General features: G+C 47.4%; 2 protein-coding genes across 3 annotated transcripts; one reads left to right on the top strand and one right to left on the bottom strand.

Moving 5' to 3' along the window:
- Positions 1-180: 180 nt before the first annotated feature.
- LOC122613550 (lysosome membrane protein 2) lies at positions 181-4,722 on the bottom strand. Of its 2 annotated transcripts, none has more exons than XM_043787769.1 (7): positions 3,532-4,722; positions 2,215-2,500; positions 2,064-2,155; positions 1,781-2,008; positions 1,427-1,699; positions 778-1,369; positions 181-713 (listed from the first exon to the last, which is right to left on the bottom strand). In XM_043787769.1, the coding sequence occupies exons 2-7, from the start codon at positions 2,471-2,473 to the stop codon at positions 361-363; spliced, it is 1,797 nt and encodes a 598-aa protein (XP_043643704.1). In that variant the 5' UTR covers positions 2,474-2,500; positions 3,532-4,722; the 3' UTR covers positions 181-360. The 2 variants fall into 2 exon arrangements, with proteins under 2 accessions (XP_043643704.1, XP_043643703.1); XM_043787768.1 differs by lacking the exon at positions 3,532-4,722 and adding an exon at positions 2,848-2,999.
- Positions 4,723-6,100: 1,378 nt separating this feature from the next.
- Positions 6,101-14,739, top strand: LOC122613551 (lysosome membrane protein 2). The gene is given in 8 exon segments (XM_043787770.1): positions 6,101-6,140; positions 11,497-11,553; positions 11,556-11,624; positions 12,371-12,623; positions 12,685-12,858; positions 12,928-13,499; positions 13,558-13,679; positions 13,739-14,739. Coding segments are annotated over 8 exon segments (1,653 nt in total). The 5' UTR covers positions 6,101-6,115; the 3' UTR covers positions 14,120-14,739.
- Positions 14,740-15,575: the final 836 nt, after the last annotated feature.

The raw sequence follows: 15,575 nt of genomic DNA, 5'->3' as shown, positions 1-15,575 counted from the left end.
ACAACAGACCATAACAGAAAATCAAATGTTGAACACGCAACTAATATACGAATTTCGTTTTTGTTTAGAACTTAACAATAAAATATTTGCTACATAAACATGTTCTTTCCTTGGGCAAATAATTGTATTGCAATGTGGTCAGCTTAATTTATTCTACGGTACGCATATAAATATAAAATGTTATAGGTAATGAACAGTTTATTGAACGATTCTACATATATATACATCAGATTCACTAATGACTAAAGGTAACTGGCGACTCTATGTTTACAAACTATTCTATAATTAGTGCAAGCAAATTCGAAAATCTCATTTAAGTTTAAAAACTTTCCCCACTCCCGCCCCTTAATAATGGCACTTTTACGTTCCTCGATGGTTAATGCCCTCTTGGACGGGCAGTGGAACAGGCATGTCCATGTGGTGCACAACGATGATGTTCTCACCGCCGTTAAGCGCCTCCAGCTCAGCGGATGTCTTGCTCTCCTGGAGCTGCTCCTCCCGCCTGCTGTTCAGGTAGTAGACGCCGGCCACGATCAGGCTGAACGATGTCACCGATATGAGCAGGGTGCCGTACTTAAGAGTTTGCTGAATGGCATTCAGACCAAAGGTGCTCAAGTACAGCGTGTGGAGCACCTCCTCGGAGAAGTCTCCCGACGTGATCTCGATCCAGATAAGAGGAAGGATGGTAGTGTTCTTCAGCCGAGCGCCCTGATCTAAAACAAACCGGTACATATAGTATTAGTCAGAAGAAGAGGTTGTCTGGTATTTGGCGCTTACTTCTTAGTATCGGCGTCTTGTCCAGCATAATGTTTATCTGCACACGGGACGCGCCGCTAATCGGGAAACCGAATCGAGGATGGATGTCGGCATAGGTTTGATGCAGTTCTGCGTCTGGTTCGATACCTTCAAAGTCTTTGTACAGCACCGGATCGCCAGTGAAGAAGTGCGGGAACGAGGGAAAAATGGGCGCATCCCCGTAGCACTTGGTGGCGTTGATTACTCCGCTGGGCAAGCACAGTTCTGTGTTCTGACAATAGCACTGGTTCGCTGGATTTTTGGAGGGATGACTAAATACGTCCATTGGCGTCTTGTAGCGCAGAACATCGATGTCGTTGTAGATGGTTACCTCTTTTTCGAAGTGAAGCGGCACCTTGCGGCACAGGACCTGGAGGAATACATTGACGGTGCTGCGATCCTGCAGCAAGTGCGGTGAGAACATGGAGGGCTCGGAGCCGTCGATGCGATTGCACTCCTCGCCCTCCCAATAGTCCAGCTGGGGCATGCCGTTAAACTGGGTAATGATGCTGAACTTGGTGATGTCGTCCTCGCCTGTGTTAAGCTGGACCGAATCCACGCTGGTCCCATTGCGCTAGTGGAAAACATATTTTGATACGCCGACCAATAACAAATTTCTCACTTTACTTACGCTCATCAGAAGACCAAATCGTCGCCGACCTCTGCCCAGGGACTTCAACTTTATGATTTTGTCCTCATAGCCCCAGAGGTATTCGGAGACTGTGAGTTCCTTGAATAGAGGCTCCTCGAATTGTTTGATCCATAAGGATGCACCTAATCGCTCAAAAGGGTTCATGCGCTTAACTGGCCCGGCGGCAGAGATAAGCGGCACGTTTGGCACCCTGACCACGTAGTCTTCCCTAATAGACGACTTTTCGGGGAGAAACTTATAAGACTTGCGGTCCTGAAAAGCATATTGGTTAACCATGTAGTTTGCATAGTTTCGAATAGTCCACTTAGCAGTTTACTTTATTTGGAGACTTACCCTGAAGCTAACAGTGAAGTTTTTGTTAAAGGACACTTCATCCTTAACAGTGTGCTCCTGGTAGGTGAGAGGTCCTACATCCACGACCTTTATTTTGTCGGCTCGCCCTGCTAAGTAGTCATCGATGTTGGGGTAGTCAAAAATGTGAGCCTTTAGCAAAGTGTCGTACTTAGGATCGGGTTTGAGCCAACTTTTAGCGGTATCCGAGTTCTCGGCGAGGATCAGATTCTGAAAATCAGTTCAAATTAGGAACACCACGATACAAAGGACGGAACAGGCTCACCTCCAGCATGGTGTTGTTGTAGTATTCGGTGAACCACATTACGAAGAATCCGGTCACGCTGATTACAAAGAGCAAAAACATTACGCCCAGCACTGAAAGAGTGAACCAGATTAATCAAGCGTGCCGGGCTTGTCGAGAGTGCTCTACTCACTTATCAGGGTTCCAATATCCTTGGATGTTGGCTCGCGGTTTTGAGCCTGATTGCGCAGACCCAAGGCTTCCATTATCATGTGTAGCACAGAAGGTTTCTCGGCCCCGTTCGTCATGCCGTAGCCCCCGAAGTTTCCCGTGCCGACCCCACTCCGCGTGGAGTTCAGAGTGAGGGATTTTGTAATGGATGGTGCCGCTGTGCGATCAGACTCCTGCCGAGAGGAGGGCATAGACGTCTCTGGTTCTTTGGCGTGCGACATTGCTCTGTGATATTTCCTCGGTGTAAGCTGAAATGGTGGTAATCGTAAATGTCGTTATGTGATAATATGTTGGTGTCCCCAGTTTAAAAAGCAAATAAAATAAAAAAACACTTCCCTAGGCTCTTGTAATAAAAATCCCAGTGACTTGTAACTTAGTTGCAGTTCAAAATCTTGTTCATTCATATTAAATGTATATAGAGTGTTATCTTCATAAATGCGGAACACGTGGCTCAACCAAGGGAGCTGTTTGGCAAAACTATTATCAAGCTGGGCTATGTACTTAGGAGCACGGGGTTCATTGAACACATAAGATCACTATCGACTCCTGAGCACCTCTTTTTTAATAGCCACAATTAACACCAAATAGAAAGTACCTAGTATAGCCTAATTGTTGTATATTTCCTTGTAAGTTGTGCAAATTTCAAACCATTATTGACGCGCCGGACAGATACTTAACCATGCGCTTACAGATGTTTCCACGAACTAATCGGGGTTTCGATTCCGAGAGCCTTGGTTGCTCCGGAGCTTGTGGAACTGCCCGTGCTGAATTCAAAGTTCAACCGTATGTGCTCTAGTCTTATCAGCAGCTCCTGCGTACATAAGCTGGGCACATACTTACTAGGCATTAATTCATTATTAAATGAAAGCAACACGTATCAGTATCAGTATGGGCACTATATGTATAGAATTGAGATTTAGTTCGATTCGCCAACTCTGAAATCGGGTCAACGGCATCCGATAAGGCGTTGAAATTTTCCAATAATTTGCTCGATCTTGAACTCGAATGTGAACGCGATTGAAATAATTGTTTGCCCACTCGGGTGTAAAACGAATTAATTGATAGGAAGTAACTGTTTTCAAGTAAGATAGGACCAATCTGAAGTATGATTTGTTTTCGATTTCTGGAGACTTCGAGATCAACAAAGAGCTATCGTAGTGCTGTGGCCAAAATAAATCTATCTATCCTGACAATTTAGAGTCCTAGGTGTTCTACTACGATATCTTAGGGTCTGATCTATGGATGGTAAGAACCTACTGAGCATTGCACTGCAACTTACTTGTCAACCTTTCGAAATCGCAACTGGTTCCTCCGCTCTCCTCAGTTGCGGAAAAGAGGCATTGGCTGATAACGTGATGCGTGGGCGTAGAAAGGGGGTGGGTGGGTGTCACTGAGCGGGAGAGCGCCTGCAGAGAGCGGGGTCTCGATCAGCGTGCACTTGAATGAGCTTTGGGGCACCAGCTGATTTTCGGTGGGCAGCACAAACGTGCGCGCTACGTTGGAAGCGGAACCGCTCTCCCGTAGACGAACTGCACCCACACGCTTATCTTTATTTGCCGCTCTTACCCTCTCTCTCTCTCGGACTTTCTCTCTCTATCTTTCTCGTTGTTTACTCGCTGCTCAGGGCTCTGCACTTTCGAAGTCTGCCAAACATTTGGCGTCTTAATTAACAATTTCGTCGTGTTTACGCTGGCTGAGCACAGTCGTGTTTATTGGGTTTTTTCGGGTCTCGTACCGCTCCCCTACTGATAGATGCTCCTGCTGGATGCACCACCTATGAGATGTATCTATGCGACAGACTTGTTTTGTATCTGGTATCCGTATCTGTATCTGTATTTGTATCTGTGCTGCTGTATCTGTGCCTCTCTGTTCCTTCGTTCTTTTGTTGCCGCGCGCGTTCTTTGTTCGCCCGCTTCTTTGTTTTGTCGCCGTCTCTTTTGTGGGCTCGATCGCACTGGCTGCCACTGACACTGTTGTTGTTGTCGCTACAGCTGCAGCTGGAGCTGGAGCTGAAGCCTAGAGTTGGAGCTAGAGCAATATCAGGTTTTCCGACCGAACTGCAGTTTTCCTGCCCAGCTGTATGTGCACGAATCTAGCGCGGATTAATTTCCGCCGCCACTTCCAGCCAAAAGCAGCAATTAAAGACGGACGGACTGCCTTGCGGAATTTGATTATCTGCGCACGGACGGAGTTCGAGTTTGGCCCACTGCCACCAGTTGATCCACTTGCCAATTGTTGCTCGGCTGCGATTAGCTACATACTCGGGCCGGCCCACGCACTATCTGGCCGAGAACCCTATGGAACCGATTAGATTTGGCCCGTTTCGCGGGATTAGAGAGCGATCTGCGCTGGGATTAGAGAGCGGGCCTGGAACTGGGACTGGTTCTCCGCTGGACTGGACTGTGCGTACTGCCGACCAAACAAGTTATTACTACGACGTCGGAATCGGGCGGAATCAGTTCGAGCTGGGCAACTGAACTGAGCAATGCCAGCAGCGCAGTCGCTCCTCTTTCCTCATTCTTTGCCGTCGCAGTTGCCGTCGCTGCCTAGGTCGACGCCGCTGCCGCTGCCGCCGCACTGATAAGCGCGCATGCGGTCAGCTATGATTGCAGATTACCGCTGGACGGAGCTGCCGCCGACTGCGCTGTCGAGAAATCAAGAAATCGGGATCCCTTGTTTACTACGTAGCAGCTTTGTGCGTACCCGCGAGACAAAGTGCAGAGCCAATCGTCAAAACAAAGCAGCCACTTGGGGCAATATAGAAGATGTAGCAACCATCCAGCTGCTCGTTCCGCTCCAGCTTCGTCTGCGCATCACTACTACGGAGTTAGACTCGGTCCGTGGGGGAGGGGGTTCGGAACAGGCTTCGTAGATTTGCCTTAAAATGTATATGTTTTGATTTGATATTGTTTTGAATTTTTCTGAAAGCATGCAGATGCAAATGTGTACAAAGTCCCATATCTACGTCTATTTTTAGGTGTGCGCTGTCGCCAAAACAACTTAATTATCACTCAAGTACTTTGGGTTCCCTTCACCCATGGCCCTGCATTCGGTTTACCCAAGTAATTAACGGCGGGGAATGCACTGTGAGAGCTCCGATAAATACACAGATGCTTAATAGGCTTTCATGTCTTGTTTTCGTTCGCAATTCTGAGCTGAAGACTTATTTAAACTGGCTTATCACGCCCCTTCTTGTAATACTGAGCAGGCAGAAAGGCCGGAAGATCGCAAATACCCCCGCCGGAGCCGTGTTATTGAACCCCAAGTGTGCGAGTATAATAGCTTAGCATTATCAGTTCGAGTAATCCGCCGTTTCAAAACGTCCCTTTCCCGAAATGCCTGCTTATGGCTCACATCATCGGGTTTCGCATCAGCACAGTTGATAGCCCCTCTGAACTTTTTGTTTTCCTCGGATCGGTTGACGCGCACGGGTCTTCAATCTCTCGATCTGCCGTGCTTGCTAGTGGCTAGCAATGGCAATTGGGCAGACCTGCCTGAAATATTTGCCTGCACACTCTACACAGAGCAGTTTATTGCGCGGTGGTCAAGTTCGGCTGATAGCTCAAGCTATGTGCTATGTGAGTGACTTAAACTTGTTTTAGGGCCTCGCTTGGGCCACCCTCAACAGATGTTTGCTCGTGCTGGCTATTATCGGCTAGTGCCCACTTCCTTGCGATCGCTTACAGGCATCTTATCACCCGGGGAGCTGGCTTATCAACCCGGTTGCCGGGCAGTAAAGTGCCAAACAGTTCCCGAACACAATCGAATATCAGTACATCAGCACACTGAATAGTGAATCCAAACAGTTGAGGAAGTGCTCCAAACCTTTCCAGTGCCCCTTAATGGAACTCTGATCGTTGGCCATGCAGTTGGCCGACATTCTGCATAGTAAGTTAGCCATGGAATCATTACAGATCACAGATGATCGACTTTGACACCACATTCGGGGCTGGGTGGGGGCAATTGATGACACGCCACCGAAGCTGAATTTACATATGTGTCCGTCGTCGTTGTTGTCGCGGTGTTTTTGTTATTATTTATTGCATCATTTCCAGCAACAAATGCGCCACTTTGTACGACAGTTCACATAAACAGAAAGGTCGCATGCAACCCGGTTAGCCTTATTGGCATGCAAAGTCACTGCGGAGTCAAGCTTCGGATACGGGTCTCCATTAAGGTGATTATGTGTGGTTGGACTTGGCGTGGAATGTCACAAGCATTGGGGCGATATCGTCTTGGCCTACCTTCTATGTACGTAGTACTGAGAAACGATTGCCCAAGAGGTTAGACTCATATTGGAACATGTTATATCATATAAAACACAAAAAGATTAGCTACCGCCAAGCAACTGAAAGTACACTACATTTTGAGCGCGGGTTTTAGAGTTTTCTATTTCTGCGTTGTATTTTCCGTATATTAATGACGAGGAAAACTTATTCTATTAGCATTTTATAATCTGCATGGGGAAACTGCCCACTTGCAAGTTTTATAAAGCAGATCCCAGTTAATGGGATTTGTTAAAAGTTAAAGAAACATTTCGCAAATAAATCGAAGTTTGCCCCTGATTCACCACCAGGTGGAATTTCTCCAGCTGTTTACCCAGAACTCCCCATCTGAAAAGAAAACTTGGGCAATTTAATGAATCGCACAAGCGTCATTGATTTCCCCTTGCTGATTGGTTATGTAAATGCAGCAAGTTTCTGCCGCCAGTTTTTTCCACAGCTGAATCGCGCTTATCCCAGACTTCGTTTTGCCGAGCACGGGTCTTTGGCGAGATTTTCTGATTCTGGGCAGGCAGCAAAGAAAGATTTCGCAATGCAGGCAAAAAGCTCCATCGGCAATAACAATAATTTGCGATCGCTAGAGCTGTCAACTTTGCATAGATTCTTTGAATGCAACCTGTCGTCGCTGGTGGTGGATGTGGTTGTTGTGCTGAGTTTGGCAACCGCCCGTTGCAAGTGACTCACTTGCCACAACAACCACAACTGCAACCGCGAGAGGAACACCGACGACAGATATCATAATTCCGCGAGTGGACGAGTGTTGGTGTGGCAATCAGTGATATTTTCGGAGCTAGCAGCATAAAACGAAACGCGCAACGCAACAAAACGAAAGACTTCAATGCAAGGCAAGGCAACAAACTCGTTTTATCAGCCTGGTCCAAACATTGGCAACCACCACATGGACCGCCTCGCCTCGCCTCGGCATCGGGCGATGTCGATGCCTATTCCGATGCCGATGCCGATCCGCTCAAGCTTTGATCGCATGCGTTGTTGCACTAGCAAAACCCAAAAGCTCCCGCTTGCTCACTCTCGCTTTTGATTTGCTACCTACCTGCCGGTGGGCTGGGGGTTTCGCCTACCTGTTTATCAGGTTTTCCAGTTGTGCTTTGTCGCAACGCGAAGCCGAGCTTTCGCCGCCTGAACATCTTACGATCTTACGTTGGGGGGCCACTTAAAGACGGCGACTTCAGTTACTCGACGGCACTGCGAGCGTTCGAGTCGTTTACGATTTTTACCGGCGGTTGGTGCTTTACGTTCCCTGCTCACCGATCAACGATTACCTTCCACGTTATAGCCCGGGCCCAAGAATCTTGGCTTGCACATCGGACCGCCGCAAGTCCGTGTTACCGTCAAAAACAGTGTGAGTGAGTGAGTTGGCATGGCCATTTGGAAATGCCTGTGGTTTCCAGCCCGTCCAGCACGTCCAGCCCGAAACAAACCTGCCGCACCAGATACGAGACACCAGTGGCAGTAGAAGAGTGTTGGGGCAGCAGTGCGAGTCGCATTCCTAGGAATTGCCTGACTGCACCCAGAGTTCGATTGTTGTTTCTGCCCCGATCGGTGGCAGACCCTTGGTCCCCATTCCCCGTTCCGTGGTCCGAGTCCGAATCCGCATCCCAGTCACCAGTTTGGACTCCAATCAGAGCGCTGGTTAAGCAAGACCTTGCCCAGTCAGCCAAAATGAAACCACTTCGACAGCGAGTTCGCTTAGCAGCGCTACAAAAGCGGAAAATCATTGAATTATGCTTGGGGGCTATGATTTTTTCAGCGTTTCTGTTTTTATTTCTGCTTCGGTTTCTGTGCTGCCTCCGCGGCTAAACGCTGTCTGCGGCCCTGCCAAAAGCGCATTTGATGTACGTGCATAGTTTTATGATTACTTGTGTGGAAAAAGTGAAATTTCGCTCTGCACTTCACTCGAGCTGCCACGAAGCAGCGACTCACAGCAACTCACAGCGACTCACAGCGAAATCAAATAAAAAGCAAAGCCAAACACACATTTACAAGACGCGAGATCCGAAATTAAGCATGCGCAGGCAAGAAAACCTAAGATAAATACTTGTAAATAAATAAACAGGGGCCAGCCAGCTTTTGACCACATAACGAAGACGATTATGTGAAGGTTGCAGCAGCAGCAGCAAAAAGCTTCGGGCCATCTCCATCTTCGTCATCAGGTCTGTTTGCCCTGCCACCCTGCCGCCCAGCCGCCCTGCCGCTCTGCCCCGTTGATCATTTAATTGAGGTGACAATTGGCTGGCTTTGTCTTAGCCTGCTGTTGACACATTTCACTGAGAAAGCCACCGCAAGCCTCGCTTTGCACCTCGAGGTCCCCTTCCTCTCCCACAGCGGAACTGACCTACTGAAAGTCCAAGACGAGCCACTTCAGTCCGCGTCCGCACATGTCTGTCACGCCATTGACGACGACATCAACATGGTTTAAGGCCCAATGTAAAACCCATTTCGTTGCGTATTATCAAATGCAGCACGGCACGACAAAACGGCAGGTGAATTGTCAGCCGCTGGCTTACTTTTTTGGCCGGTCAGTGTCACAGTGTCCATAATCAGCGGGATCGTGAAAAGAGGAGTCCGAAGTCTCAAATACTCTATAAAGCTGTGCTAGGTCATTTACTGGAGCTTTGACTGCAAAAGTCTAGATGGGTAGCAAAAACCATTTTAAATGATAGCCAAAATCTGAATAAATCTCCCTAAAGAGCCCTTATAGAGGCTGGAAATAGTACAGAGATTCAAAATCAGCTTCACTAACTTGAAGTAAGATGTAATCAAAGTAACTTTTTACATCGTGGTTGACAGTGACTGGTCTGAATGTAATACCCTCTGCAAGGGTAGCGTCTCGCAAATTGGGTCAGGGTAATTGCCTCCACTAAACAGCTACTACCGCTTGTATTTCTTTGTGCAACACTTAAACGCAGTGAAATTATGAGACGATTCAGCTCGATCTCTGCGCCACCAAGCTGATCAGAGCCGAGGAGCGGATGGCTTTGCCGCGATACCGCGGAAAGCGGTATTCCGCTGAGCTCATACAAAACGTGTGTTTAGAAAGTAAGTTTCTATTGAAGTTGGTGATTCTGGCCAGGCAGCCAGGCAGCCAGCAGCCAGCAGCTGCTAATTGAACAGCCACCGCAAGTGAAATCAAAAATAAAACAAGCTATTACATCAGAAATCGCAGTCGTTTGGAATGCCGACTGCCGAAAAGCGCTTTTGTTATGGCAAGGTGTTGTTGCGTCTATGGTTTCCCGTTCCACAGATTTGCATACTTCGCGGCGAGCTTGAGCTGATAAGAGTTGCTCAAGTTCTGGGTAAACACTTGGCTCCGCTGACTCACGCGGTCTGTGTAAACATTTGGCCCCAACTGGGCCTGATTCCGAGCAGTGGGTTGCAGTCACTTTTCGGATCAAAGCAGCCCAGTGGGGCGTGAACGCAGAACCCAATTAGCAGGCAAAGAGCCAAACAGCTGAAGGTACGGTACGGGTAGCCAAATCCCAAATCCGAAATCCGAAATTGAAATCACTGATTAATGGCCTGACTGGCCAGTGTCGCCGAAAATTCATTTGAGGTGAAATAATTATTGGTTAATTAGTATTCAATGGGCATCGGTATCGGCATCGGCATGGGCATCGGCATGGGCATCGGCATGGGCATCGGCATGGGCATCGTCAGCGGCGATGCCAACAATGGTGGATCCAATAGCCAGCTGAATACAACAGCTCACATATTTAAGCCCAGCTCGAGTTCGGCGGCGAGGGCAGAGCCAGAAGCGGGGAAGTGCGACCTTGTGGTGCTCGGAAAGCGCAGTAAACTCGGCAAATAATAAAACTTCGTGGCTGTGTGGCTGTGTGCGTTGATAGGCTAGAGCGAACTCAAAGTGCAAAGTTTAACGCTTTTAGCTAAAACAGCGGAGAAATCGTAAAATCACTAGCCGTTCTCGCGAGCATCCAAGAATCAGAGGCCCAGCTATCGGCGACTGGAGGAGTGTACGTGCCACATAGCTCCATCTGGACTTGGTGTATCCCATATTATCGCACCGATAAGCGGCCGTTTGTATGCACTCCGGAGGAACTGAGTCGGACGTCAGGGGACCACGCGATCAGGACGCCATTAAAGTGTTTCTACTGTCTATTGTTTCTATTGCCGTGCGAGGCCTGCAAATGGCCCGCTGGCTATTAGCCGAAATCCATTTGGCTTCATGTCGCTTCATTTGCATTGCTTTTTCGGCTTCGCGTATGAATATGAATAATGGCACACGGCGCTATGGCTGGAATTGTCGATAATAAAATGTCTCGGCTTACGAACGAAAGACACAAGTATCTCATAAGTTTCGCGCTTGCGCAGCCCTGGCCTCGGTCAAGGTAGCTCGCAGGTTAACCTCAGCGGAGGCCGAGCCTGTTGGCCCATTAAAAAGCGCTTAATGGCCAAGGTCCCCGTCCCTGTCAGGAAGGGCGCACTCGACTGCTGGAACAAAGTTCGCTGACTCGAAGGTTCTGGAGTCAGTGCGCCGTCGGGTTGGACTGGCAGATTGGTTTCTCAGCTTTTGTGCTGCGATACATACGATTTCGGGCCAAAGCCCGCATATTGACAAAGCGATGTCAAAACAGCACAAGGCTAGCACGCCCCAAAACGTGTCTGGGGTCTTTGGGCCTCGGGTTCTCTTTGACATACGGCAGGTGAAAATGGAAAGATTGGGCAAGACGACCAGAATGATTGGAATCTGAGAGTCAAGATCGCGAAGCGATGGCCTAGGCCCAATGTCATTCAGAACAGAGTGCAGTGTTCGAGATGCGGTATTGAATGATTACTTTCCTGTTTGTCCGGCTGCCACTGGCAATTATAGATTAACGAGCTGAGACTACAATTTAACCGGTATTACGGCTAGTGTGTCCGTGTATCTCTAGGTCTCCGTGAAACAACGCGATATGCTTTATATATAATTTTATTTTGCATTTTAGTTAACGACTGCAAGGCGGCTTGCTCTTTACCCTCCAGCACCCCAAGCCCCAAAACCGACCTGTCAACATGAACGGCCCGAAACACAAGTTTTGCACAAAACTCTCCAGCACCTATCTGCGAAAGTGGTGTAAGTATTCCATAGCGATGTTTAGATAAGACCGGAGGTTAGTTCCAAATCGCCCACATCATTACCGGCAGCATTCCCATGCAAGAAATTACCATATAAATTTCCAGATGGTTATCGCAATAAACCAATCAAACAACTTATCCACAGCGCATTGAGAGTGGATTCACAGGTACTCAGCTGGCGATGGAATCGGTGTTATAACTCCACGTGCCACATTCTTGTTTTGAACCAAAGTATAGTTCCCATTTGCTCGACTGGTTAGACTGGTATCTGAGCGGAAGTACTTCTATTTATTACAGTGTATATAGGTGGGAGATGAGCTGGATGCCAGACGAGTTCCTATTTACTCGAGCATTACCTTTTCCACAATTGAATTGTCTTATTTCCGAAGTTCTCCTGGCAGGCGTAATCGAAATCCGGTTATAGTTTTAACTAGACTTTCCAGTTCTGCTGTATACTTACTCAATCAATACTAATTGGCCGTATTTATAGATAATGGGAGATTGTAGGACTGGGAGTTAAGGTCGAAGGGTCAGTGATTCATTCGGCGATATATAAATATTAATGTCCCATCCCAAACACTGCAATCGAGAGTTTTCACTCGTGCGCCAACTCAAATATGAGTTCCGATCAAAGGCAATACACTTTTCACGTTTACCCACCCAATACCAAATGACTCACCCCACTTATCCAGTAATTTATGCAATCGGTGAACAATTGCTAAACAATTCGCATCGGTTTTTCAGGGATTACGATTGTCGTCGCTGCGGCGCTGATAATTGGCGGCATTGTGGTGGCCTGTGAATTCACCGTGCTGATCGATGCGGTCGTGGACCGAATGGTGGCCCTGCGTCCCGGCGCCAAGACCTTCGGTTGGTGGGCCAAGCCGCCAGTGGAGCCCAGAATCAGTCTGTACATCTACAACGTAACCAATGCGGACGACTTCCTCAGCAACGGCTCCAAGGCCATTGTCGATGAGGTGGGACCCTACGTTTACAGGTAAAAGATCATGATTTAATCATTAAAAGGCATCTGGCTCAATCCATTACCTCATCTGCAGCGAGACCTGGGAGAAGGTGAACATCGTAGAGAATGACAATGGCACGCTGAGCTACAATCTCCGCAAGATCTACTCGTTCCGCGAAGATCTGTCGGTGGGGCCCGAAGACGACGTGGTTATTGTGCCCAACATTCCCATGCTGAGTGCCACCTCGCAGAGCAAGCACGCGGCCCGGTAAGTACTCCGTACTGAGCTCCACTTAAAAGTGTTTCCCCATTTTTAACCGTGAACTTCTTGGTTCAGATTCCTGCGTCTGGCCATGGCCAGTATCATGGACATACTGAAGATCAAGCCATTCGTTCAGGTGTCCGTGGGCCAGTTGCTCTGGGGCTACGAGGACCCACTGCTCAAGCTGGCGAAGGATGTCGTGCCCAAGGAGCAAAAGCTGCCCTACGAGGAGTTCGGCCTGCTGTACGGCAAGAACGGCACCTCATCCGACCGGGTGACTGTGAACACAGGTGTCGACGACATTAGGAACTACGGCGTCATTGACAACTTCAACGGTCGCACCCATCTACCCCACTGGACCACGGACGCATGCAACACTTTGGCCGGAACCGACGGCTCCATCTTCCCGCCACACATTGAACAGGATCGCATCCTGCATGTTTATGACAAAGATCTGTGCCGCCTCCTGCCCTTGGTGTTTGAGAAGGAAGTGATGACGTCAAACGAGGTGCCCGGATACCGGTTCACCCCACCAGAGTGGGTCTTCGCCGACGTGGACAGCCACCCGGACAACATGTGCTTCTGCCCCGCAGGCAAGCCGTCATGCTCCCCCAACGGACTCTTCAACGTCTCGCTGTGTCAATACGGTGAGCATGAACCCGGTACACAATTCCCGGCCAAATTCAAAAGTAAAGCTCTCTGCAGATTCTCCCATCATGCTGAGTTTCCCGCATTTCTACTTGGCCGACGAAAGCCTGAGGACACAAGTGGAAGGTATTTCGCCACCTATGAAAGAGAAGCATCAGTTCTTCTTCGACGTTCAGCCTGTAAGACCCAACAAATACCATCTATCCCCCAGCCGTATACTTACAACTTTTTTTCACAGAAAATGGGAACTACGCTGAGAGTTCGCGCCCGTATCCAGATCAATTTGGCCGTAAGCCAGGTGTTCGATATCAAGCAGGTAGCCAACTTCCCGGACATCATCTTTCCCATCCTTTGGTTCGAGGAGGGCATCGACAATCTCCCCGACGAGGTCACCGACCTGATGCGCTTTGCGGAGCAGGTGCCCCCCAAGATCCGCGTGGCACTTATCATCGGTCTATGCGCGCTAGGTGTGATTCTACTACTGCTGTCGACCTTCTGCCTGATCCGCAACTCGCACCGGCAGAGCACCCTGCATCTGGAGGGGTCCAACTATCTGGCCACCGCCCAGGTGGACATGAACAAGAAGCAGAACAAGGATAACCAACCCGCCAGATACTAGGCGCTCTAGTCGGTGTCTGGTCGCAGTACGAGAGTCTTTGGGTGACTTCGTTTAGTATAAGCCGTAGCTAGTAACAGGGACCTGCCCGTCCCAATCCCACTTCCACTCCCCTTCCGACCTCCCTATGTCAACCCCAATCCCAATCCGAATCCCGTCCCCGCAGAGGAATGTGCGTCTATGTAGTTAAAAGAAATGGAGCTGGGAAGACTTGTATGTATTTGTATGTGTATCTGTATCTATTGTATTGTATGTAGGTTATCTTCGTAAGTAAGCGTTATGAAAATTTTGATGTGTAGTCTAACGAAACAGTCGTGATCGCTTAAGGGCTCAAAGCTTCGACTTAGACAATATTTGTTATACCAAAACAGAAACCGATCCCCACTTGCTTTCTTAAACCCTGTTGAAATGAAATTTAATGTCCAATCAAGTCACAGAACTCGAAACGTTTCTCAAATAAAACAAAGTTCCGTCCTCGAATACAAATGTGCTTTATTAGACCAAATGTTGGACCTGCACACGCTCCGCATATGAAATTTATATTCTATAAATACATAACATTGTCGATCTAATGTACGATTTATATTCATTAATGTGTACAATAAATAACGATATTATTTTAATTAGAGATCCTCTTCGATCCATGTATGTGTGAATGTTTCACAAGCTTTGCCTTTTATAATGAGCAGTTATACAGTGCTAATCGAAATTCACAATGAATGCAAAATTGAATTTCCAACTGTGGGAAACAAATTAAATAATATTCATAAGCACATTATTTAAAGGAATGTTTCTGCGTATTATAAATGGGTAATTAAATTATATTATATAAGGTAAGGAACCATTTCTTCATTAGCATTGTGTGCATATCGTTTGTTGGAGTCTGATCAAGAATTGATCTGACAAATGTAAGTAATATATATAGTTTTTTGAAAATTTATTTTTATTAATAGTTGAACTACAATTTAAGATGACTTAACGCTCGTCAAGTTATTTTAATCCCAAATTCAGCAATCTGGACGTTTCTGCTCTATCCCAAAAGTATGCAATCCCAAGAAATGTCCAGACCACGCACCCATTTTTTCACATTTTTGTTAGTTCGAGTAACGGGTATCAGATAGTCGGGGAACTCGACTATAGCGTTCTCTCTTGTTTTTCTAATATAGCCGTTTTCAAAATTGTATTTGTACGTTTCAGGGAATGTTAAAATCCAAAGAATATGTTTAAAAATCAACCCCATTAAAATGTTGGAGCAATGAAAATCTCCTTTTCTTTCCCTTCTTAATCAATCACATCTTCATTAGTTTAATTATTACCCCAAGGCTAATTTATACCTTTTATAACGCGTCACATCAAACGATTAATTTTTACGACATGAAATTAGGGAACCCATTGACCGGTATATTGAATGAAAAGTACTTTTACTTTTATTTTCACATCGAACCTCGTAGACGGACAT

This window comes from Drosophila teissieri, chromosome 2R (genome assembly GCF_016746235.2).
Source record: "Drosophila teissieri strain GT53w chromosome 2R, Prin_Dtei_1.1, whole genome shotgun sequence".
In the NCBI taxonomy this organism is placed as follows: domain Eukaryota; kingdom Metazoa; phylum Arthropoda; class Insecta; order Diptera; family Drosophilidae; genus Drosophila; species Drosophila teissieri.
Note: the sequence above shows the minus strand (reverse complement) of the source record. Positions and strands in the feature narration are given on the sequence as shown.

Excerpts from the sequence above, each read along its gene's own strand:
- LOC122613550 (XM_043787769.1), bottom strand. The coding sequence starts at position 2,473 with ATGTCGCACGCCAAAGAACCAGAGACGTCTATGCCCTCCTCTCGGCAG. Across the intron at positions 2,009-2,063 it reads ACAACAACACCATGCTGGAG|AATCTGATCCTCGCCGAGAA; the intron begins GTGAGCCTGTTC and ends ACTGATTTTCAG. Across the intron at positions 714-777 it reads CAAGACGCCGATACTAAGAA|ATCAGGGCGCTCGGCTGAAG; the intron begins GTAAGCGCCAAA and ends GGTTTGTTTTAG.